Here is a 26,797-nt window from a genome sequence, read left to right as displayed (position 1 = left end):
TCCTTTCTAGTTATTTTAGTATATTTATTCATCTATTAATTCAGTTAAAACTTATTGCAGTTCCAAGTACCAAAAATGGTACTTTTTTAAAAACTTTTTTTTTTTAAATAAAAGTAAATGGAGTTCATTTTGATTTCATGTTGGCTTCATGCTGGATTAGTTCAGTTTCTCACTGTGTTTACATTTAAATAGTCAAATGGAGATTAACTATTAACTAAAAGGTTACAGTTCATGACAAATTAAAGCATAATGTAATTATAATATAGTAAATATATTATAATTATAATGTATTACAGATACAAAATAAGCTTTAAATTAATAAGGGATGCACCGATTCTGAATATATTAACATGATCTGAAAGCTGGATAAATAAGCTAATAATAATAATAAATAGGAAATTGATGTATGGTTTTGTAAGGATATGATAGTAAAATCTGTAATCTGAGGGTGCAAAAAAATATCGAAATATTAAGAAAATCCTTTATAGTTGTCTAAATGAAGTTCTTAGCAATGCATATTACCAATTAAAAATTAAGTTTTGATATATTTACGGTAGTAAATTTACAGAATAACTTCATGGAACATGATCTTTACTTACTATCCTAAAAGAAAAAATTTATAATTTTGACTCTTACAATGTATTTTTGGCTTTGCTGCAAATATACCGGTGCTACTTAAGACTGGTTTTGTGGTCTAGGGTCACATATATTTGACTGACATTTTCGTCCGTTTTTCTTTTGGCCAAAAACTGAAAATGCATTTTCATGAAATGAAATTTCGGTGCATCCATAAAATTAATAGATAAGTTTCATGAAGTAAAAGAAATCTGTTAGCAAGCTGTTTTTTTAGCATAGAAACCCTACACACATGCCATGTGTGTGCACAGCAAACAGTGTGCGAGGTACCCAATGCTTTCAGTTCTCTGATCGCTGCGTGAAGCAGTGAACCCTGTTGGCGGCAGACCTGAGACCACCTCCATTGAGGTGAAGTATGAGGAACGGTACTGCTGCGCAGCAAAACGAGAGCCACAAGATGGAAGTGAGGTAGAGACGATTGAAGGATGAGACAGAGAGGAAGAGAGCAAAGGCATAGGCAGAAACTCCACATGGCCGATCGAGTGGCTGCGAGCCTGCCGCACAGAGGGACGGCTGGGGGGCCGCAGGGGCCCAGGCTCACTCTCACTATCCTCTACCAACCTCTGTGAGCTCATGTTCAGCATGCCGTCTCCGTGTCGCGGTCGCAGGGACATCAGGCTGGGAGCTGAGAAGAGGCACACAAACAGATTTGTCTGTATTAGTGAGCGGACATTCAAATCATTCAGTCTATGTGAGATACCATATGTGCGTGGAAGAGATAATTAAATAATCAAATCAAATAAGCTTATCAAGATTCTGTCTTATGAATTATGATGTTACAGGGCCTCCAAAGCAGGGGTCTGTGTTACCTTTACATTTACATGTTACATTTTGCTTATGTTTAGTTAAAATTATACAGAAATTATGACTTAATTAGATGAAAAGGAAAATAATGTAGATTACCTAATCATGATTTTTAAATTTTGTTTTATAATTATTATTATTTTTATTACATGTTTCACGCCTGCCTTCGTTGCAAAGGATCTACCACAATACATACACATGATTGCACCACATTTTGGAAGTTACAACTGGAAGGAGAGTGTACGATGATGATAAAAGCACAATAACCGTGGTTAATGAAGGCAAATAGAGCTGGGGAGGAAACAGGGCTGATGATGTGGCACAGGAAATGAACACACAAAAGTGTGAAAGCGTTGCAAGACTGCAGCACGAAGATGATCAGTGTCCACAAAAAATGTCACGATGACAGGCATGCGGTTTTCAGCCTACACGAATATATAATAATGCAGTGATGCAGCTCTTGGTTAGCTGTATGAAACATTTAAGATGGAAAAAGACTGGCTGACCGTACATTAAGGCACTTATTACACGGCTACTAAACAAATGAATAGATAGAAATATTGATTTGAATGAAATTATTTTATGTCAGAAGACCAATATATGAAAAAGATGAATTCAGCACAGCTAACTAGGACATTGGGTCTCATTCACCAATAATTGTGTGGATTATGCATATTTACATGCACATTACTGAAGAACCATGATTTTTTGTCAAAGAGCAGGGGCCTCATTTATAAAGACTTGCGTAGAAACCATCCTTGATTTTATCTAAGAACTTTTCTGATTTGATTGTAAGAGCGATTCAGAGAAAACGAACGTACCACGAAATCCATGCGTACGCCAGTCATTCGGTTATAAATCACAAATGATCGTGGAATTGTGTGCAGCTGAATGTTCCGCCGTCGAAACGCCCCTGCTTAATTAATTAACATATAAAATGAGCTCATTCCTAAAGCAAAAACTCTGTGACAATGGCAAGTAAAAAGGAGCGCAAGAAATCAAATTATAGTGAGGCTGAACTATCTGCAATACCAGGCATTACCACAAGGAAACGGTCGTACGGCAAGCTGGAATCTGACGTGGAGATAAGTACTTTTCCACGTCAAAGACGGTTTTTATAAATCTGTACTTTGACGTGGATTTGATCGTACGAACACTCTAAGATCAGATCAGTGCATAAGAAAGTTTTATAAATGAGGCCCCAGGTCATGTGTGTTTTCGAAAAATGTCTTGTTTGCAGTCTGTAACGTAGCTTCTTCAATGCAAACAGTCTGCAAAGTTGTTAATTAAAAAAGTGCATGATAAAGATATTGCCTCTCAAAAGAAAGAGTCGACTCAGAATCGCCTTAACGAGTTGTCATGTTTTCAAATCTTCTGCCTGTTACGATATACGCTACTAAGTAACACATAAGCATAATCTATGCTGTGTTCCCTGCTGAAAAAAAAAACAGCTAAAACCAGCCTAGATGGTTTAAGTTGGAAGTAGCTGGTTTTAGCTGGTCTCCCAGCCTGGCCAGGCTGGTCAGGCTGGTTTTAGCTGGTGGTTTTCCAGCCTGACCAGCCTGGCTAGGCTGGAAAAGTGGCCAAAACCCCTCTAAAACCAGCCTGCTGACCAGCTAAAACCAAGCTGGTTGACCAGCTAAAACCAGCCAACCAGCCTAGGCTGGTTTTAGCTGTTTTTTTTCACCAGGGTTCTGCTCTGTGAAAGCAAGTTTGTTTTGTTTTCACTGCCGAAAGCTGATGATGTGAAGAATCAGTGGTTAAAATGTATTTTTCCACAATACCACAGCAATACAATTCAAACCTTTTGTTGTGTGCTCGTCATTTTACCGATGACTGCTTCTCTAATCTTGAAGAGTTCAATGCCGGATTCGCTAAACACTTGTCCATGAAAGATAAGTCTGTACCTTCTTTATTTGGACCAACAAGCGTCACCGAGCCACAAACTGTAAGTATGATTTACACATTATGAGTGCTTGAAATAAGTTTTTTTTTACTAATATGTGATGTATACCTAGTGCAGCTTTAAGTTTTCCAGGTAAATAGTTCTGATTATTCGCTGTGCACCCACTATTTCCTAGGAATGTGTCGATAAATGTAGACGGTCTTTGTTCTAATTACTTTGTTTAATAATAAAGAATGCACACATATTTTGGTTTACAAACTGTATTGCTTCATCAGTTGTATACGGAAAGACCAATCACAACAGACTTGGCCAGCTGACCAATCAGAGCAGAGTAGGCTTATGGAAGGGAGTGCTTTACAGAGCTTAAAGGGATAGTTCACCCAAAAATGCCCCAGGGCATCCAAGATGTAGGTGACTTTGTTTCTTCAGTCGAAACAAAAACAAAGATTTTTAACTCAAACTGTTGCAGTATGTCAGTCATATAATGGCAGTCAATGGGCACTAAATCTTTGAGAGTAAAAAAAATATACACAGACAAAACCAAATTAAGCCCTGCGGCTCATGACGATACATTGAGGTGTTAACACACAAAACAGTTGGTCTGTGCAAGACACTGAACAGTATTTATATAATTTTTTACCTTTAAGTTTCACCAGTTTCTTGCACAAACAGATCGTTTTGTGTCTTAACACTTCAATGTATTGTCACAAGTTTTTTTTACTCTCAAAGATTTGGTGCCCATTGACTGCCATTTTATGACTGACAGACTGCAACGGTTTAAGTTAAAAATCTTCGTTTGTGTTCTACTGAAGAAACAAAGTCACCTACATCTTGGATCCCCTGGGGGTAAGCAGAAAAACATCCGATTTTCATTTTGGGGTGAACTATCCCTTTAAGTTCATAACTGCTTTGAATTAATCTATTCGTAATCACTGCAAAACTTTCTAATATTAAATGTATATTCTGATAAAATTACAATATTTTCTGACCTTAGATGCATTTAAACCTGTTTGAGGGGACTCCAACACACTATTAGGACACTTTAAAATACCATATGACTTGCTCTTTAAAACGTTTGTACACATATTTGATATACGTATTTGCATGTATGCGCAGTTAGTGAATGAAACCCATCATCTGCTTGTGACAAAAACTATGTAAGTTTAACAGCATATACAAAATCAATGTACTACTTTTTTTTTTCTTTCGCAGAACATTGTAATCATCCATTCAGAATATTTGGAGAGCCGTGTAGTAAGCTTAAATACAGGCTTTGCACATTGTGCTTATTAACACTGGGTTGATGTCTTTTTTTAACCCTATATTAAGGCCACTTTTAGCCTTGGTTGAACAAAATATTACCCTCTAAATTGTAAAAAGTGGGTTATCACCTTGATTTTAACTCTGGGTGTGAATTCACTAACCTAGAACCCAGAACATAAAATGTAAAAAATAACCCAGGGTCAACAATTTCAGTGTGAAAAGCCCATAAATATAATAAAAAAAGAAAGCTTTGTTTTAGCTAGCTTCTGTGCTAGCTACATAGCATTGTTTTGCAGCACAACTTCAATCTAAAGTGTGGTCACACTAGTGATATTTCAGCTAAATTTTGTCGGCAAAACGTTCTGTCTATGGTAAATAGTGTAGAGATGTATGAAACACACCTTACACAGAAGTCACTTGTAAGCCAAGCAGCTTTCTGTCAGTCAAATGTGGCAAATTCTCATGACCAGCCTGAACCCATTGCGAAATTATAATTTCTATTGTAATTAATGGATCAAACCTGCAAAACTTTGCCAACGGTAAATGTGACCACACCTTGAAACTCGCTATTTTGGCATGTTAAGTTGCCACAAGTGCAGAAGTGGAATTCACATCAGCATTTTAAAAGGTTTAAAGATGTTGTTTAGGAGCTGGATACACAATTTCCATCTAGAAGGTTTTAAAGGAGAATTTCACTTCCAGAACAGAAATATACAGATAATTTACTCACCCCTTTGTCATCCAAGATGTTCATGTCTTTCTTTCTTCAGTCGTAAAGAAATTATGTTTTTTGAGGAAAACTGTTTTCTGTCCATATTAGTGGACTTCAATGGTGCCCCTGAGTTTGAACTTCCAAAAGGCTGTTTAAAGTGTGGTCACAATAAGTATAAACTGTAAATTAAAAAAAAATATATATATATAACCTATTTCACTAGATAAGACCCTTCTTCCTCGCCTGGGATCATTTATAGCCCTTTGAAGCTGCATATAAACTGCATTTTGGAAGTTCAAACTCGAGGGCACCATAGAAGTCCACTATATACAGAGAAATCGTGAAATTTTTTCCTCAAAAAACATAATTTCTCTACAACTGAAGAAAGACATGAACATCTTGGATGACAAGGGGGTAAGTAAAGTATCTGTAAATTTTTGTTCTGTAAGTGAACTCCTCCTTTAAATGGATAGTGGACGCGACACAGAAGGGTTTGCTTTGTGTTAGCATTGGCTGAGAGAATAAATGGGGTGCTGCCAACCAGAATGTTTCCACAGGGATTGGCTCTCGGAAGCCACGGGCCAAAGGTCGCTCACTCGCCGATCCATCTGCCAGGCGGCATCTGTGGACATTAGCCAATGATATCACACCACGAAAAGGCAAAGCTCAACGCAAAGCTTAATAGCCATGTAGTAGGGTTAGAAAACCGATCACTGGGTCATTTTAATATGGTTATAGACGGCTGAGAAGCTTTATATTGTGACACGGATGAATATGATCACATTCAGCAATATGAAACTATGTTTAACTCACTGTACCACATTTGCATGCATGATAAACTCACATTGCAGGGTTCCTGCAGAAAGTATGTCCTCGTCCATGTCATCTAGGTCATCGGATAGCAGTAAGTGCTGGGGTACAGCAGGGCGGATGCCCAGGAAAGCAGGGTCCAGGTTGAGGGCAGAGGCCAGAGACGACATGCCAGGGTTATTGACTATATTAAACCCCGTCAGATGCTCAATTTGCTGCCATCGATGAAGCTTTTCTCTCAAAGCAGCGGTCACTTCTCCCAAAGCCTGTCTGCAAAAGTGAGAGATAAAGAGAGGTGAGGTTTGGTTTGGTTGCTCTACACTCCCAAAGGGATAGTTCACCCAAAATAAAAATTCTGTTATTAAAATAGACATTAAAATAACATTTGAACCACTGATTCCACATGGACTATTTTATCGATGCTCTTACTACCTTTCTGGGCCTTGAATGTGGTAGTTGCATTGCTGCCTATGCAGGGTCAGAAAGCTGTTAGATTTCATCAAAAATACCTTATTTACTCACAAGTGTGAGTAATTAATGACAGAATTTATATTTTTGGGTGAACTATCCCAATAAAAATAAAGGTTCTCATCTATGATTTCATGAAGAACCATGAAGAACATCCATGGAACCTTGCCATTCCACAAAAAGTTATTTATAGCGGAAATAAGGTTCTACAGAACTTCTTCACAAAAACTGGTTCTTTTCTTTGGGGAACCCAAAATGGCTCTTTAGAGGAGTAATTCACTTTCAGAACAAAAATTTACATATAATATCCTCACCCCCTTGTCATCCAAGATGTTCATGTCTTTCTTTCTTCAGTCGTAAAGAAATGGTGTTTTTGAGGAAAACATTTCAGGGTTTCTCTCTATATAATGGACTTCTATGGTGCCCTTGAGTTTGAACTTCCAAAATGCAGTTTAAATGCAGCTTCAAAGGGCTCTAAAGGATCACAGCTGAGGAAAAAAGGTCTTATCTAGCGAAACGATTGGTTATTTTCCAAACACAATTAAAACTTATATACTTTTGAATCTCAAACACTCGTCTTGCTGCTAGACAAGGCGAGAATTTGAGTTTAAAAAGTATATAAATGGTCATTTGTTTTTAGAAAATAACCCATCGTTTTGCTAGATAAGACCATTTTTTCCTCAGCTGTGATCCTTTAGAGCCCTTTGAAGCTGCATTTAAACTGAATTTAGGAAGTTCAAACTCAGGGGCACCATAGAAGTCCATTATATGGAGAGAAATCCTGAAATGTTTTACTCAAATTTCCTTACAACTGAAGAAAGAAAGACATGAACATCTTGGATGACAAGGGGGTGAGTACATTATCTGTACATTTTGGTTCTGAAACTACTCCTTTAATAGCATCGCTGCAAAAAAAGGCTTCTATATTGCATAGAAAAATGGCCAGAGCTTTCTCAAAATGGCGACTCACTTGGCTGACAGGATTTTGTGATCAACATCGTCCAGGGAAGAGCTGTGGGCCACGTGGAACGTCCCAAAGAGAGATCCTCTCTTCTTCTTGATTTTTTCTGCCTGTTATATTGGCCACAACTTCATCGTTAACAGCAATACTTTGACGTTCAGCTAGTAGAACAGCCTAAATAGATTTAATAAAGTTAAAGCTTGTAATCTACAGCCTAATTGAGTTTTAGGCCATCTCACCCCTTCTTTAGCCACTATGAGCTGTCTTTCCGCTTGCTGTTTCTTAATGTTGTAGTACTGGACTTCCACCTCGTGTGTCAGCTGTAGCCATTTCTGCAGAGCGTCAGGAGGAGACCAGCCGCTCCTCAACTCCAGCTCCCTCTCGGCCTTTTTCAGAGCCATTCGCACCTAAAACAAACACACAGGCTTATAAATATTGGCTGCGTTTCAATGTTTTGAGGAGGGAATTGTCTAAAACCTCTTCCATGCCACTTCAGCAGTTCCTATGGTGATGTTGCTAATATGCAAATGGTGAAAAGAGGCATGTGTTTTTGGGTATAAACATGCTATTATTTTACTAGGGTTTGGAAGACTGATAAAAAGACTGAAAAATACCCTCTTTTTAAAATATATTACTGGACTATATAATTGTTTTTGTTGTGCAGAACTGTGCATAATTTGAAATAAATGATTGTGGTAAAGTTGTTGCCTCTGACAAGGTTTCATTTTGATAAAAGGAAATTACAAAATTCCATCTCACAAGTTAATTGATTAATTCATTAGTCCTGTTAGATACCTGTTCCAGCTCCTGCTCTGCATATTTCTGTCTGCTCAACTCGTTCACGGTTCCTTCACGCAGTTCTCGCAGTCTTTGTGCCTCCTGTTTGGCTGCATCAATCTCGGTTCGCATCTCTCGCTCCAGGTTGACCTTCTCCTCTTCCACAGTGTGATGTTCTTTCTGTGCAATCTGCAGCCTAAACATAAACACATTATCAATCTCAAACTAAAATGGGCTTGTTACTTAACCAACAGTTAATATAGTTTCCCTCAATCACCAGCAGGTGGTGCACTGGGGAAATGAGTGGACATAAAAAGGGAACTGGATCTGTGAGACTCTACCACACCTCTTCCTTCACATGAAAAGATAGTTGAACAAGATGTGGCTTGTTCAGTGTGGTAATTTTGTGGTAAAACGTCCTTACGGCTTTAAGGGAAATCCCACCTCTCAGCTATACACAGGAAGCCTGTTTAGAGTTTCCAGGATGATAGATGACTAAATTTAGTTGGTAATGTGCCTTGATGCACTTGGTTGACAAGGAGTCTTCGATTCAATTTAAAATAATTAAAATCAGCTTTGTTTGACATATCTGTGATATTATCACACAGTGTTATATTTCCTAGGACTTCAGTTGATGCATTTTTCTCCTTTATTAGACAAAGAAATGAGAACAAAAGAGAAGGGTGGGGGACATAAAAGTGGAGAGGGTTGATCAGTGCACAGAGCAGCCTTCTCTCTTGCTGACGTAGTCCCAGTTCAAACAGGAAGTGAGGTATAAATCAAACTGTCAATGATATGACAGTGGCCAAGGCAGAGTGTAGCACTCACTCATAACATGGAGGGAGAGCATAAGATACATGAAAAGGAAGGAAATGAACAGCAGAGGACAATTACGTAAGCTTACAAGGAAAAAAACTTGATCGATAGATAGATAGATAGATAGATAGATAGATAGATAGATAGATAGATAGATAGATAGATAGATAGATAGATAGATAGATAGATAGATAGATAGATAGATAGATAGATAGATAGATAGATAGTCAGACAGACAGACAGACAGACAGACAGACAGACAGACAGACAGACAGACAGACAGACAGACAGACAGACAGACAGACAGATAGACAGATAGACAGATAGATGTATATACAGACAGACAAGTTCACAAGGAAAAAAACTTGATAGAGAGATAGACAGACAGACAGACAGACAGACAGACAGACAAATGGATAGATAGACAGACAGACAGATAGTCAAACAGACATATATATATATACATACAGACAGAGAGACAGATATAGATAGATAGATAGATAGATAGATAGATAGATAGATAGATAGATAGATGATCGATAGATAGATAGATAGATAGATAGATAGATAGATAGATAGATAATTAGACAGATAGATGGATAAACAGACAGACAGATAGACAGACAGAGATGTATACAGACAAATAGACAGCTATAGATAGTCAGATAGATAGACAGACATGTATACAGACAGACAGAAAAATGGATAGATATACAAGCAGATAGACAGATATATGTATATACAGACAGATATACAGACAGATAGATAGATAGATAGATAGATAGATAGATAGATAGATAGATAGATAGATGTATATACAGACAGACAGATAGATAGATGATAGATAGCCAAACAGAAATATATATACAGACAGACAGATAGATGGATAGATAGCCAGACAGTCAGATAGCCAGACAGAGAGATGTATACAGACAAACAGACAGCTATAGATAGTCAGATAGATAGACAGACAGACAGACAGACAGACAGACAGACAGACAGACAGACAGACAGATATATAGTCAGAAAGACAGAAAGACATGTATACAGACAGACAGACAGAAAAATATACAAGCAGATAGACAGATATATATCTATATATACACACACATACATACATACATACATACAGACAGACAGACAGATAGACAGACAGACAGACAGACAGATATACAGATAGATAGATGATAAATAGATAGATGTACATACAGACAGACAAATAGATAGATGATAGATTGCCAAACAGAAATATATATGGATAGATGGATAGATAGATAGACAGACAGATAGATAGATAGATGATAGATATACAGACAGTCAGACAGACAGATAGATATATAGATAGATGATAAATAAAAAGACAACTAGATAGTTATACAAACAGTCAAACAGTCAAATATATATAGACAGACAGAGATAGATAGATCAATGCAGCTATCTAAGATAGATAGATAGATATATAGACAGACAGCTAGATAAATAGTCAGCCAGCCAGCCAGACAGACAGATAGATAGATACACAAACAGCCAGACAGACAAATAGACATATATGTATAGACAGACAGACAGACAGACAGACAGACAGACAGACAGACAGACAGACAGACAGACAGATAGATAGATAGATAGATAGATAGATAGATAGATAGATAGATAGATAGATAGATAGATAGTCAAACAGATGGACAGATATATAACACAGACAGGAAGACAGACAGATAAACGGACAGACAGACAGACATACAGTATGAAATTTGATATGTAAAACACGAAAGACTTTTGCCACAGAAATGCCAGTTGCATCACACAGGATGGACACGGTCCAGATCAAAGTGGAAACAAGGTGTCCTGATCTCTGTTCCAAACGGGATTTAGTGTGAAGGATATGACAGAAATGCCACACACTCAGATCCATGTGCTGCTCTGCAACACCGGCCATACTTACACTGTGACTTAATCACATTACACTCAACAAACATTCCTCCGCTACAGCTTTTCCCTGAACAAACCAATATAGATCGCCAAACTGCATCCTTCTCCTTATAAGGCCATTGCTTTAAATTAACGCACCGTAAAGAAAGGATGTTTGAATCATGAGTTTCGCCGAGACCTCTGACCTCTGAAAAAAGACAGAGACACGTTCTCTGTTCTGCCTCAGCGCAGTGGGCGCCAGCTGAACTGAGAGTGCAGCATGATAGTGCAATTGTCTGAAACACTCCGAGCCGGATTCGGCACAGCACTGCCCGTCCCTTGCCATTTAAGGACTTTTGAGGGATGCTTGCATCACCCTGAGTCTTTTGACCTGAACAAAGATAGTAGGAAATGAAAACACTTTCACCGCATAGACAAATTCCTCTTTTTTGTCTTTAAATAAAACGTTAGCCTAGTGTTTCAACTCACTTTAGACCTATAAATGTGTATTCGTAGTAGTTTCGGTCTTGTAAACATTTACCTGTTTGTGTTTCAATATGTGTCTTCAAGAATTATTTATCTAATTAAAGACCGGCCTCCACGGAAAATGGCCAATATATACCATTTTTGTTCACACAAAAATAGATAGGATAAAAAATAAACTAAAATAATGAAGTATGAAGCAATATGCATTAGTGTCCATTAGCGTGACGGAAGGCGTATTAAAGTAATTAATGTATAAGTTTCTCTAGGTATTTCAAACTCATGTGAGGCAAGTAGTTGATTAGTACAGACATATTCATATTCATATTCATCCCTCAGTGTGTATAAACCGATTGGAAATGTGTTTACGGTAACTACAACAGACTTTACCTTGAATAAACATTTAAAATATGCAACTAATCACCCTAACATGTGTTAGCATGAGAGCAGACCTGACAAAATCACTTAGCAATTCTGTGATGTCATGACTAGCTCAAAAGTAAATCTTGTTTTTTTCTTTTGCTTGAAGTGTGATGTAACTATCTACTGTTTAACTTACAACCAGACGTTTCCTTCATCTAGAAAAGTAGTCCTGCCTCAATAAGATGATTTAGAAAACATTTTTTCAACTTTGCATCATGAAATATGAGCCTCACAGTTCCACTTTAAAGCCTTTCCGGCCTATTAGCTGCTCTTTACTCTAAGCGTGTTTCCTGTTCATTTATAATACAAAATGAGGACAAAATTGAGTGTTTACTTCTGCTGCAGGTCCAGCAGGCTCTGCTCAGCTCTCTGAAGCCCTTCGAGGTCCTTCATCATCTGGCCAATGTGGTCTCTAGAATTCCGGTTCTGGATGAAGGCGAACCAGCAGCCCCCCACTCCAATCACGATAGACACCACCAGCATCCAGTCCTTCAAGTGACTGCGTCTGCTCACTGCCAAAAAGAACAAAAACAACACTTTAGTAACAAAGTTGATACTACTATGTTGTATCATGTTGTTCTAAACCTTCTTTTTTTGCTTTGACTTCCCTTTTCTCGTAAAACATAATAGGAAAGGTTCAGCTAAATGATGATTTTGCTCTTTTCCATAAAATGAATGCACCTATTACACCTTATAATCTGTGTCTTTGGCATGTTCTTTAAACAGTTCAAAAGTTTTGGGTTGATAGGTGGAACTATGGAAGCCTCTTTCTGCCACCGAGTTAAAAAAAAAAAAAAAGTTAATTAGAACTCATCTCACAATTCTGAGTTTTTTTTGCCATAACTGCGAGTTTACATGTCACAATTGTGATTTTTTTTCCTCAGAATTGTAATATAAACTCAAAATTGTGAGTTATAAAGTCAGAACTGTGAGATATAAAGTTCAATTCTGAGAAATAAAGTCTGAATTACAAAATACAAAAACTGAATAAAGTCTGAATTACAAAATACATAAATGCGAGTACAAAAACTCGCATTTATGAGAGAAAAAAGTCAGAATTGTGAGGTTTTATCTTGCAATTCTGACTTTATTTCTAGCAGTTGTGAGTTTATATCAAACAATTATGGGAAAAAAGTCAGAACTGTGAGATATAAATTAAACTCGCAATTGCAAGAAAAAAGTCTGAATTGCGAGATACAAACCCGCTTTTACGAGAAAAAAAGTCAGAATTGCAAGATAATGTTTTGCAATTGCAATTCTGACTTTATTTTCTTGTAATTGTGAGTTTATATCACGCAATTCTGAATTGCGAGATGTAAACACAACTTGCAATTGCGAGAAAAAAAGGCAGAATTGCGAGATATAAACTAAACTTGCAATTGCGACAAAAAGGTCAAAATTGCAAGATACAAACCCGCATTCATAAGAAAAAAAAGGCAGAATTGTGACTTTATTTCTCGCAATTACAAGTTTGTATCACAATGTGAAAAAAAAATGTAAAACCTGCATATACGAATAAAAAGGGAAGTATTGCGAGTTTTTTATCTCATAATTCTGAATTTATTTCTCCCAATTGTATTTATCTCACAATTGTGATGCAATGTGTGAGTTTGTATCACAATTCAGAAAAAAAGTCAGACCTGCATAAATGAGTAAAAAGGGCAGAACTGTGAGTTTTTATCTTGCAAAACTGACATTTTTTTTTAAATTGTGAGATATTAATCTGCAATTGTGAATTATAAAGTCAGAACTGCGAGATAAAAACTCACAATTCTGCTTTTCTTACTCGTATATGCAGGTTTGTATCTCGCAATGCTGACTTTTTTTCTTCTCAGAATTATGAGATATGAATCTGCAATTGTGAATTATAAAGTCAGAACTGCGAGATAAAAACTCGCAGTTCTGCCCTTTTTACTCGATAAGATAAGATAGAGATAAGCTGACTTTATAATTTACAATTGTGGATTTATATCTCACAAGTCAGAATTGTGAGATATAAGTTAAACTCGCATTTATGAGAAAAAAGTTCAATCAGTCAGTTGACTTTATTTTTCACAATTGCGAGTTAATATCTTTCAATTTTGACTTTATAACCTGCAATTGCGAGTTTATATCTTATGATTCTGAGAAAAAAAGTCAAAATTGTGGGATAAAACATTGCAATAACCTAAAACGGGCTTCCATAGAAAACAGCTGAGCTGTCTAATATTTTAGTTACAACCATGATGCATTTTATAATGATTCTATGATGAATAGAAAGTTCAAAGGACATACTTTGTAACAATATAAATGTCTACTGTCACTTTTGATCAATTTGAATGCTTCCTTGCTGAATAATGGTATTCATTTCTTAAAAAAAAAACAGTGAGAGTAGTGTATGAATGAATGTACACTGTGCTGGCATGTGCACTAGTGATGTCATGTGGGAATTATGACTCTTTTTCAAAATACATTCCATTGGTGACCCCAGCTGACCCCACCATGGCCGAAGCAAATTAGTGTTTTCTTTTCAATGCTTATGTCTACGGTCTTCTCTGAACGTCCATTTCCAGTCTTGTTTTTCATACCAAAATAAAATTTGACTGAGGGGTCAAGGATGCTTTCATGGCTTTGATCAAAAAAACTAATATATATTGCTATTAAACACAACAAATAAAATCAGGATATTCTTTTTAATGCAGTTATTTGACCAGGACATGCAGTGCAGACTCACTCAACTTTCAATGAACTAGCAAAATCACAAGCCTAAGAGTATGAAGAAGGTATATGGAAAAGCGCCCAGGATTTTTTGGCAGGAGTAATACATCAAATCAGGGTCTGCTCAGGCTGATTGTCTTCCTGTCGCTACAACTCCAACCTAACATATGTTGCTGTTGCACAACGCTGTGATATAAAACACACGCACAGAGCGCTTTTAGCAAGAAGAAAGGTAACACAAACAAGTAGTAATCTACAGTCGTGGCCAAAAGTTTTGAGAATTACATTAATATTGTAAATTGGAAAAGTTGCTGCTTAAGTTTTTATAATAGCAACTTGCATATACTCCAGAATGTTATGAAGAGTGATCAGATGAATTGCATAGTCCTTCTTTGCCATGAAAATTAACTTAATCCCGAAAAAAAACTTTCCACTGCATTGTTAAGAAGGCTTCAGGGCGTCCAAGAAAGTCCAGCAAGCGCCAGGATCTTTCCTAAAGAGGATTCAGCTGCGGGATCTGAGAGCCACCAGTGCAGAGCTTGCTCAGGAATGGCAGCAGGCAGGTGTGAGCGCATCTGCACACATAGTGAGGCCAAGACTTTTGGAAGATGGCCTGGTGTCAAGAAGGGCAGAAAGAAGCCACTTCTCTCCAAAAAAAACATCAGGGACAGATTGATCTTCTGAAAAAAAGTATGGCGAATGGACTGCTGAGGACTGGGGCAAAGTTATATTCTCCGATGAAGCCTCTTTCCGATTGTTTGGGGCATCTGGAAAAAGGCTTGTCCGGAGAAGAAAAGGTGAGCGCTACCATCAGTCCTGTGTCATGCCAACAGTAAAGCATCCTGAGATCATTCATGTGTGAGGTTGCTTCTCATCCAAGGGAGTGGGCTCACTCACAATTTTGCCCCAAAAAACAGCCATGAATAAAGAATGGTACCAAAACACCCTCCAACAGCAACTTCTTCCAACAATCCAACAACAGTTTGGTGAAGAACAATGCATTTTACAGCACGATGGAGCACCGTGCCATAAGGCAAAAGTGATAACTAAGTGGCTCGGGGACCAAAACGTTGACATTTTGGGTCCATGGCCTGGAAACTCCCCAGATCTTAATCCCATTGAGAATTTGTGGTCAATCCTCAAGAGGCGGGTGGACAAACAAAAACCCAGTAATTCTGACAAACTCCAAGAAGTGATTATGAAAGAATGGGTTGCTATCAGTCAGGATTTGGCCCAGAAGTTGATTGAGAGCATGCCCAGTTGAATTGCAGAGGTCCTGAAAAAGAAGGGCCAACACTGCAAATACTGACTCTTTGCATAAATGTCATGTAATTGTCGATAAAAGCCTTTGAAACGTATGAAGTGCTTGTAATGATATTTTAGAACATCACAGAAACAACTGAAACAAAGATCTAAAAGCAGTTGAGCAGCAAACTTTGTGGAAACTAATATTTGTGTCATTCTCAAAACTTTTGGCCATGACTGTACTTAGAAAAAGAAAGAAGAAAAAACTCCCAGTTTTGATCTAACCATGCAGAATGTATGAATACACATTAGTAGTTCTCTTACATCTGTCTTAATCTATTTTGGATGCAGAAATGACAGAGACTCCAGAGAGGTGTTCCCCACAACAGTGGCGACATCAGCTGTGTTACAGGAGGATTTGGATGACTGGCTTAGCAAGAGCTATTTCCATCTGCGATTTCGCTGCTCACATCCTCCCAGGAAAATGGCAGGTGACGGGACATGTAGTGGTGCCAAGAGTATTTGTGAGCGGATGGTGTTGAATCCTTCAACCTTGACACTCACCCATCTTAACTGGCTTCATTTGGGTTCAGGTTAAATCTCCTGAGGCTGGCACATGATAGACTTCCAGCTTGTATTTCCTTTTCAATTACATCACAAGTGTTTGATAAAATAACTTTTTGAATGATAATAAAGAAGTGTTTTGTTTGCACACACAATCTTTGAGCAGGTCTAGGGATTTTGGATGGTAAGGCATCGACATTTCTTCACTTGTAAGTGCTTAGGCTGAAATTTGTAAACAGACACTAGGACAATTTTCCATTAGTGATATAACACTATGAGAAGCTATAGTAAGATCGTCTGAAACAGTGAAGAACCTTCTACTGCGGACAGTATAAACAGTGACCGGAGAGGCAAATAACTGCCATAGCTGAGATTATTTAAGAAGCTCCAGACGGAATCTGGAACCGGGAGAGATCAATCAATCAGACGACAGACCAGACAATTCACAGACGCACTGGTAATAAATCGATCTTACCCACTGTTGCCAGTTTAAACTTGCCAACGAAAGATATCAATGATGTCCCTCCTTACTGAAGCACTGAAAAGGAATGTGGCTCCAGCAGCTTTCATATACAGTGCCCTCCACTAATATTGGCACCTTTGGTAAATATGAGCAAAGGTGGCTGTGAAAATAAATCTGCATTGTTTATCCTTTAGATCTTTCATTTAAAAAATTCACAAAATTCTAACCTTTCATTGAAGTAAAACAATGGAAACTGGGGGGAAATCTCATTCTGACATAAATGTTTTTCTGTAGTTAATGTTGGCCACAATTATTGGCACCACTAGAAATTTGTCTAAGTAAAATATCTCTGAAGTATATTCCCATTAATATTACAATTTTTTTTAGCACAGCAGGGTGGCTAGGAGTATAAAATTGTCCAGCCATGACTTTCTGTTCCACAGGATTATAAATATGAGGAACACAAAGGCCAAATTTCCTTAATCATCCATCACAAGGAGTAAAACCAAAGAATGAGCTTCACAAAATGGCGGTAAAAAAGAGCTAACGCATTGAAAATCCCGGTTTTCACTATTAGGGCAATAATTAAGAAGTTCCAATCAACTAAAGATGTTACAAATCTGCCTGGAAGAGGACATGTGTTTATATCATCCTAATACACAGTGAGGGGAGACTTTGAGGGGCCAAAGACTCTCCAAGGATCACAGCTGGAGAATTGCAGAGAATAGTTGAGTCTTAGGGTCAAAAAGTCTAAAATAAAATGATCAAACAGCCCCTACATCACTACAGTGGTTCCAGAGGGTTTCAAGAAAAATCTTCCTCGCTCACCCAAAAACAAACTCCAGCATATTCAGTTGTCAGACACGACTGGAACCTCAAACAAGACTGGCTTCGCTGGTCAGATGAAACTAAAAAATGAGCTTTTGGCAACAAACCCAACAGATGGGTTTGGTGCAAACAGGGATAAAAAGTACCCCATGCCCACGGTTAAAAATACTGCTGTCTTTAATGTTATGGGCCTATTTTTCTGCCGGAGGTCCTGGATATGTTGTTTAGTGGCATCATGGATTCTGTCTAATACCATTGGATAAAAAATCTAATCCTGACTGCCTCTGTTAGAAATCTTACATGGGCTGTGGTTGGATCTTCCAGTAGGACAATGATCCAAAACAAACATCAAAATCAAGACAAAAATATGTCACTGAGCACAGAATGAAGCTTGTGTAGAAACTGAAGAGAAGAAGCACCAGCATGAAGCTGGGAATCTGAAAGATCTGGAGAGATTCTGTATGAAGGAATGGTCTCTGATTTCTGGTCAGGTGTTCTCCTCACTCATCAGACATTGTTAGAGAAAACTCAGAGTTGTTATTTTGGAAAAAGGACGTTGAAATAATTGGGTGCTAATAATTGTGGCCAATCTGAACTAGAGAAAATAATTTATTTCATAATGAGACCCCCCCCCCCCAGTTTCCATTGTTTTACTTCAAAGAAAGGTTCAAATTTAGTGATTTTTTTACATGAAAGATCTAAAGGATAAATGATGCAGATTTATTTTCACAGCCACCTTTGCTCATATTTACCAAGGGTGCCAATATTAGAGGAGGGAATCAGCAACATGCAGACATTGTCTGAGCTGAAATTTTTGCAGCAAATATCATGCAGTCTTTTGGGATTTTGGTGGTGTTGTGTCTAATGCCATTACAAAAGCACTTTTCTTACTGAGAGGTTTAAACCTTTCTGAGAGGTCTGACTCGGGTTGATGTTCTAGGTAGAGACATTCACATGAACTATCAATCATATGATGGAATGGCCTCAACCATTTCCATCTCTCTCTCTCTCTCTCTCTCTCTCTCTCTCTCTCTCTCTCTCTCTCTCTCTCTAATCTATTTATTGATAACATATCTCCCATCATCCTTCTTTTTTCTGTTTCACCAGCTGTACTTGAGTATCAAGCTGTAACGGTTGACGTTAATGGGACATACCTTTTCTGTCTGGCTCTTGTACTCGAATAAGCCTGGCTATTTTAAGATGGAAAAGAAATTTGCCCATGAGAAAAGAAAACAAAAAACTAAACCTTCTCTCAATTTCAGCACGTAACCAGCAGTCTGGACTTCATCCAGAGAACCCTCTGCAAACATCAATCCAGAAAAACTTGTTATGCCTCAGAACATTTCCAAGCTAGTGTTTTTCTAAAACCTCTAAAACAGGAAGGAGAATCAAGAAAATGGTTCCAATGATTCAGTAGAAAGATAAAGCAAGCAACTGGATATTATTATATGGATAAGTCTACTTCTGGAAGTCATTCACACTAAAATATAAAATATAGAATGAATATTTGTGATGATGCAAGGCTACATGATTAATTGACAGTTCAAATGAATCAAACTTATCAACTCTTGCCAATTAATTAACCTACCAATTTTTTGCCAATGAATCAGAATTAATTTATTCAAAGAAATGAAGTGATCTTTTCAAATCTTGCAGCTGAATCAAAGTTTATTCAAATGGACAGTTTAAACTGATTCATAGAAATAAATTAATCTTATGAGATCTAGCCCCTTAATAAGAATTGACTGATTCAGTGGTCAGTTTCAACAGGATTCACAGAAATTAATCAAGTTTGCCAACTCTTGCCAATTAATCAGAATCTATTAATTTAAATAGACAGATTGAACTGATTCATGGAAATGAATTTAAACCTATCAATTCTTGCCAATGAATCGGAATGAATTCATTCAAAGAAATGAAGCGATCTTTCCAAATCTTTCAGCTAAATCAAAATGAATTTATTCATTAAAATGGACAGTTTAAACTGATTCACACAAATGAATCAATCTTATGAAAAATAGCCCACTGAATCAGAATCGATTGATTCAAATGGACAGTTTCAAAAAGATTCATAGAAATGAATCAAACTTACCAATACTGCCTGATAAGAGTTTTTCGACATACCCTAACTGTATTGACCCGGAGCATTTGAGGTTAAAAAGTATATAAATTGTCAATTTGTTTTGAAAATAACCGATCGTTTTGCTAGGTAAGACGGTTCTTCCTTGGCTGGGATCGTTTAGAGCCTTTTGAAGCTTCATTTAAACTTTATTTTGCAAGTTCAAACTTCGGGGTGCCATACATATCCATTATATCGAGAGAAATCCTAAAATGTTTTCCTCAAAAAAACATAATTTCTTTACGACTGAAGAAAGAAAGACATGAACATCTAGGATGACAAGGGGGTGAGTACATTATCTGTAAATTTTTGTTCTGAAAGTGAACTAATCCTTTAAGTTTAAATCAGAGACACTATTTAAATCACAATTCATAAGACAATTTATGTAATATATAACCACAAATACATGCTACTCACTTGGAGGTCCAAAAAGCACTGTGTCCAGAGCCTTCAGCTGTAGTTTCTGTGCATGACTGCGGTCTGGTATCTTCAACACAGACAGAAGCAAGGTGGCATTTTTCACTGCGAGTCTGTGAATGGAACCAGACAAAAGTGAAACAATTATCTTCATCGCTGAATTTTAGTCCAAAGGCTGAAAAACGTCTCGGGTTACTAATGTAACCTTAGTTCCCTGAGGGAACGAGACGCCGCGTCAAGGAACGCTATGGGGAACGCCATTGGCGGGCCGCACTCTGAATCATGTCTTACAACCAATGAATGACGGGGGTGACGTCACAGGTGCGGTGACGTCATCGACCAGGAAGTATAAAGCACGTGCGTTTGACGCCCGCGGCAGCTCTTAGGAATGAAGCGAGCGCCGCAGGGTGCGGGAATTATGGTCCGAGACGCGGCGTCTCGTTCCCTCAGGGAACTAAGGTTACATTAGTAACCCGAGACGTTCCCTTCCGGGAACTCGAGCCGCGTCAAGGAACGCTATGGGGAACGAGACTACCTACGCCCCCATAATTTCCAAGCCCTGCGCAGTGTCTGCTCGACCAGGGAGGAAAGAGAGAGAGCCCTTGTCTAGCATTACGCGGACAAGAAGGCCCTGTAGTCCTCGGCCCTCGGGCACACGAGGAATGGTAGTCTTCCTCTGTCTGGTCGCCAGCCAGAACGAGAGGTACTCCGCGGCCCTCAGGCACACGCAGAGTCTTGGTCCTTTGTCTGGGAGTTAGCCAGAACAAGAGGGACCGAATGACCACTGTCTAGCACTCGGCGGACAGATGGTGTAGGTAGTCCTCGGTCCGCAGACGCACGAGGACAGTGAACTCGACCTCAAGAGACTCCTCGGCCCTCGGGCACACGAGGAGAGGGTGATCCTTTGTCTGGGGGTTCAGCCAGAACAAGAGGGATCCAAGGCTCGGCCTGGAGCTCCGCCAGGACGCGAGGGAATAAGCCATTGTCTAGCATTACGCGGACAAGAGGGCACTGCAATCCCCGGCCCTCGGGCACACGGGGAAGACAGTAGGGGCCTCTGCGTGGTAGCCAGCCAGCGCATGAGGCACTCCTCTGCCTTATTTTAAGGCAGACGAGGAGTCTTAGACCTTGGTCTGGGAAGAGCCAGAAACCAGAGGGACCGAAATACACTCGGTCTGGTAGCATCCTGCACCAGAACACGAGGAGAATTGAGCCATTGTCTAGCATTCCGCGGACAAGAGGGCTGTACAGTTCTCGGCCCTCAGGCACACGAGAACCGTGGGCCTCTGCCTGGTTCGCCAGCCAGTGCGAGAGGCACTCCTCGGCCCTCGGGCTCACGAGGAGTCTTAGTCCTTTGTCTGGGGGTTCTGCCAGGACAAGAGGGACTGAAAGAGCTTTTGTCTAGTTTGCACGGACAAAAGGGAAAGGGTGCAGATCTCTTTTTTTTTTTGGCGAAAAGTGACTTCTCTTCTTTCCGCAGAAAGAATGCGCCTTGAGAAGTCTCCTCCTGGCTAGGGAGGTGGCTGACCCTCTAGGCCTAGCTCACTAGGCCGAGAGTACAGCTGAGCCTGGAGCGGCTCTGAGGTCGAGTTCGTAGTACCTAACGAATGTTAGGGGCGAGGACCAACCCGCAGCATTGTAGATGTCCTGTATAGGGACACCTGCTGTCAGAGCCCTCGAGGCCGACAGACCTCGAGTGGAGTGAGCCTTAAGTCCCAGGGGAGAAGGGAGACCAGAGGACTCGTAAGCAGTAGCTATGGCATCAATGATCCATCTACTAATAGTAGGCTTTGAAGCCGGGCCCACCCTCTTTGGGGGGCCGTAACAGACAAACAGTTGCTCTGTTCTACGCCACGTGGCAGCTCTGTGGACGTATGCATCTAAGGCTCTGACTGGGCACATGCAGTTGAACTTCCTGTGATTCGGTTCCACGAATGGAGGAGGATAAAACGTCTGTAGCGTTATTGGCTGTGGTGCTAGGGAGGGGACCTTCGGGACATACCCGACCCTAGGATAAAGAAAGGCTTTGGCCATCCCTGGGGCAAACTCTAAATGAGAAGGGGCCACCGAAAGGGCCTGCAGGTCCCCAACTCTCTTGAGAGAGGTGAGTGCTAACAGAAGCGCCGTTTTTATTGTGATTATGCGATCCGTAGACTCCTCTATTGGCTCGAATGGAGGCTTGCATAGAGCTTCTAACACCACAGCCAGGTCCCACGTGGGGACCCTTGGTGTCACTCGAGGCCTCAGCCTGAGTGCACCACGGAGGAACCGTATGACCAAGGGCTCTCTACCTACTGAGAGGCCACCTAAAGGGGCGTGGTAGGCACTTATGGCCGCCATGTATACCTTCAGGGTGGAGTGAGCTAGCCCTGCGGAGAGGCGAGACTGTAAGAACTCCAGAACTGTACCAACCGGGCAGTTGACTGGGTCTAGGTGGCGCTCGCGGCACCATCTCGCAAACAAGTTCCACTTAAGGCCATACAGTTTTCTCGTAGAGGGAGCTCTGGATTGGAGAAGGGTCTCAACAACCTCGGTTGAGAGACCCGCTCCTATGAGTTGCGCCCCCTCAGGGGCCACACCTATAACCTCCATTTCTCTGGGTGGGGGTGGCATATTGCGCCCCCAGCCTGAGACAGGAGGTCCCTCCTGACGGGAATCTCCCATGGAGAGCCGTCGAGGAGAGATACCAGGTCCGAGAACCACACTCGGGCCGGCCAGTACGGGGCTACGAGTAGCAGCCGCACTTGAAACCGACGGACCCGTTCCAGAACTCCCGGGAGCAGAGCGATCGAGGGAAAGGCGTACAGACGCAGCCTCTGCCACGTCTGTGCCATGGCATCCAGCCCCAATGGAGCTGGAGGAACTAGAGAGTACCAGAGGGGACATTGCGATGTCTCTCGAGTCGCGAAAAGGTCCACCTGTGCCTGGCCAAACACTCTCCAGATCTGCTTCACCACTTCCGGGTGAAGCATCCATTCCCCGGGCCTCGGCCCCTGCCTCGACAGGATGTCTGCTCCCACATTCAGATGTCCAGGTATATGGACTGCTCTCAGGGAGAGGAGTTTCTCTTGTGACCAAAGGAGTATCCGGTACGCCAACTTGTATAAGGGGCGTGAGCGGAGTCCTCCTTGATGGTTTATGTAATAAACCACCGCTGTGCTGTCTGTACGGACCAGCACGTGACGGTTTCTTAGGTCTGGGAGAAAACTCTTCAGAGCCTGGAATACGGCCAGCATCTCTAGGCGATTTATGTGCCAGGAGAGATGGTGATCGCTCCACAGGCCTTGGGCTGAGCGGCCACTCATGACCGCCCCCCATCCGGTAAGGGAAGCGTCTGTCGCTAGTGTGACGCGGCGACAAGGAGCTCCCAGAACCAGACCCTGAGAGAGGAACCAGGGTTTCTTCCACATGGCCAAGGCACGTAGGCAGCGCCGCGTGACCTTGATCTTGCGGAGCGGGTTTCCCCTCGGGGAGAACCCCCTGGTCCTGAGCCACCACTGTAGTGGTCTCATGTGCAGCAGTCCAAAAGGTATCACGTTGGAAGCGGCCGCCATAAGACCTAACAGTACTTGGAACTGTTTGACAGTGAGTGACTGGCCTAGCTTTACTGCATTTACTGCAGTCAGTATGGAATCGATCCAGGCAGGAGACATACGTGCCTGCATCGAGATCGAATCCCACACTACGCCTAAGTAAGTGGTCCTCTGTAGTGGAGAAAGCACACTTTTCTTGGCGTTGAGTCTCAACCCCAACTCTTTCATGTGAGCGAGAACAGCACCTCGATGCTGAACCGCTAACTGCTCCGAGCTGGCTAGGATAAGCCAGTCGTCGATATAGTTGAGTATGCGGATGCCCTGGAGTCGCAGCGGAGCCAGTGCAGCATCCACACACTTCGTGAAAGTGCGGGGTGAGAGAGCTAGGCCGAAAGGAAGCACTCTGTATTGGTAAGCTTCGCCCCTGAAAGCGAACCTGAGATACTTCCTTGGCTGAAGAAGGATGGAGACGTGAAAGTATGCGTCTTTTACATCTATCGTGACAAACCAGTCCTCGGACCTGATTTGTGACACGACCTGCTTGACTGTAAGCATTTTGAACTTCAGTTTTCTGACTGAGCGGTTTAAAAGCCTGAGATCTAAAATGGGCCGAAGCCCCCCATCCTTCTTCGAAACAATGAAGTACCGGCTGTAGAACCCGGATTCTCTGTCTTGAGGAGGGACCACCTCGATGGCCTCCTTCCTCAGAAGAGTTTCTACTTCTTGTTCCATTACCAGACCCTGCTCGGGGTTTACTAGAGTTGGAAATACCCCGCTGAAAGGTGGCGGCTTGGCGCCGATCTGAATAGCGTAACCTTTCTCTACAGTATGCAGGACCCACTTTGAAACATTTGGCAGTAGTTTCCACGCTGCCAGAAAGTTTACTAAGGGTACCAGCCTCTCGAGACTGGTGTCTGGATTTACTCGAGGAACTAACTCGGAGACCTGTAACAGCGAGCTGGCAGGAAGCTCCTGAACTAGCACCTCGGAGGACCCCCGCGGGGGCTGCGAACTCTCCAGGGCCGCTACGTTTCTGGGCGGGACAGCTAGAGGATGTTCGCGGGAGATCGCCGCGCCCTGTAACACTGGCAGGGTTAGCTGACAAATCTCCTGAGGGCCCCGAGGGGGTTTGAAACCCGCACCTAAGGGTACAGTGCAAACCCCCTCGAGAGGGGCTGCCCTCAACGGCCCTGAGCCACAACCGTCAGGGCCGCTTAGTCGAGGACTTCCTAGATTGGAGGACGACCCTCAGGTCGTTGCTTTCCGGGTCCCCTAGGCTGGGCCGGGGGAGCGCGGGCGGCAACGCTCTGTTTTTGTGCCTCACGATGGGAGCTCGTACACGGCTGAGGCTGCCCCCGTGCAGCAGCCTCAGAGGAGAACACGCGGCGAGGAAGGAAAGTTCTGAACGCCGCCGCCGCCTGCTTGCGGGCCTCCTGGTGCCTGGCTACAACGGTGTCAACCGAAGCACCAAAGAGGCCAGATGGTTGCAGGGGGGCGTCCAGAAGCGTGACCCTGTCCTTCTCTTTGACTTCGGACAGGGTCAGCCAGAGATGCCTCTCCGTGGCCACCAGGGCTGCCATAGACCGCCCCACAGCGCGGGCGGCCTCCTTGGTGGCGCGGAGAGCGAGATCTGCTGTTTTTTGCATCTCTGTGACGCTTACTTCCTCGCCGCTGCTGAACTCCTTCAGCAGGTCAGCCTGGTATGCTTGTAAAATGCCCATAGTGTGAAGGCATGTACCGGCTTGACCTGCTGCCGTGTAAGCCTTGCCCATCAGGCCAGATGTAACTTTAAGGGGCCTGGTGGGCAAGGACAGAGCCTTCAAGGACGACGCCGAGCCGGGTGACAGATAGCCCGCAAGCGTCTCTTCAACCCGTGGCATCGTCCTATAGCCACTCTCCCCCCCCCACCCCCCCCCCCCACATTACCATAATTTTCAGCGGGGGAGAAAAGACGGGAGGAGTATGGCTTCTCCCACGATCTCGCTAGCTCTTTATGGAGATCGGGGAAGAAGGGAAGGCTCCGTCTGTGAGGTGCTGACCTGGTCCGCAGGAAGCGATCATCAAGTCGGCTTCTCTGCGGCTCATGATATTCTTCCGCAGGCCATGAGATGTTTAACTTGGCTACCGCGTTGGTCAGCACCTCAATGAGCTCCTCATAGTGAGGCGAGCGTGGTGGCGGTTGTGGCTCCTCTGTACTTTCAATATCAACCTCCTCGGAGGAAGATAAGAGGAACTCGGGGACCTCCTCCCGGGGGGAAGAAACCGCAGTGCGGGCTTCCGCATCCAGGAGGAGGTCGCTCGATCCGCTGAGTGAGGGCGGAGATAGGGGATCACCCGTCTCCATACCCTCCAGCAGATCGAGCTGCGAACCCCACGAGTGCAGCTGCCGCTCCGCCTCGGTGGAAGCGGGGCCAGACCCGCGGGGGACGCTGGTGAAAACCCCCTCCTCGAAGAGGGCTTTCCGGGAACGGAGCACCCGCACCGGAAGGCGTTCACAGTGCGGACAGCCAGCCTTTTCGAGGGCTGACTGTGCGTGCTCCGCTCCCAAGCAGACCACACATAGGCTGTGTGTATCCCCACCAACAATGAAGCGTTGGCAGGGAGGGACACACTGCCTATGCGGGCGCTTAACCGCCACCAAACTCTCTTTTTTAGAAGGTTGTTTTGTTGCCATATCTACTCAAATAAAAGTGTGTCAAACTGGACACGAAAAACAGCAGTATGGCAAAGACAGACACAGACACAGAGCGCTCTCGCTGAATGACAAAAGCTGCCGCGGGCGTCAAACGCACGTGCTTTATACTTCCTGGTCGATGACGTCACCGCAACTGTGACGTCACCCCCGTCATTCATTGGTTGTAAGACATGATTCAGAGTGCGGCCCGGCAATGGCGTTCCCCATAGCGCTCCTTGACGCGGCTCGAGTTCCCGGAAGGGAACTTTAAGTATACCAATTTTAAG

The 26,797-nt window shown here is 42.0% G+C and overlaps 1 protein-coding gene across 7 annotated transcripts in view; it reads right to left on the bottom strand.

The window, feature by feature from the left end:
* Positions 1-26,797, bottom strand: part of stim1b (stromal interaction molecule 1b) — a 47,738-nt gene that overhangs the window by 3,490 nt on the left and 17,451 nt on the right. For 5 of the 7 annotated variants that reach the window (XM_073825167.1, XM_073825170.1, XM_073825168.1 and 2 more), the window contains exons 6-13: positions 20,304-20,416; positions 12,305-12,482; positions 8,356-8,533; positions 7,800-7,967; positions 7,570-7,670; positions 6,166-6,401; positions 5,863-5,943; positions 1,198-1,261 (exon numbers count right to left, since the gene is read on the bottom strand). In XM_073825167.1, the coding sequence (XP_073681268.1) occupies positions 1,198-1,261; positions 5,863-5,943; positions 6,166-6,401; positions 7,570-7,670; positions 7,800-7,967; positions 8,356-8,533; positions 12,305-12,482; positions 20,304-20,416 (1,119 nt within the window). The remainder of the gene's footprint in view (positions 1-1,197; positions 1,262-5,862; positions 5,944-6,165; positions 6,402-7,569; positions 7,671-7,799; positions 7,968-8,355; positions 8,534-12,304; positions 12,483-20,303; positions 20,417-26,797) is intronic. The other 2 variants (XM_073825172.1, XM_073825173.1) reach the window with 1 other exon arrangement.

Source organism: Garra rufa, chromosome 19, assembly GCF_049309525.1.
Source record: "Garra rufa chromosome 19, GarRuf1.0, whole genome shotgun sequence".
NCBI classification, from domain to species: domain Eukaryota; kingdom Metazoa; phylum Chordata; class Actinopteri; order Cypriniformes; family Cyprinidae; genus Garra; species Garra rufa.
This window is presented reverse-complemented; position numbering and strand designations above follow the sequence as displayed.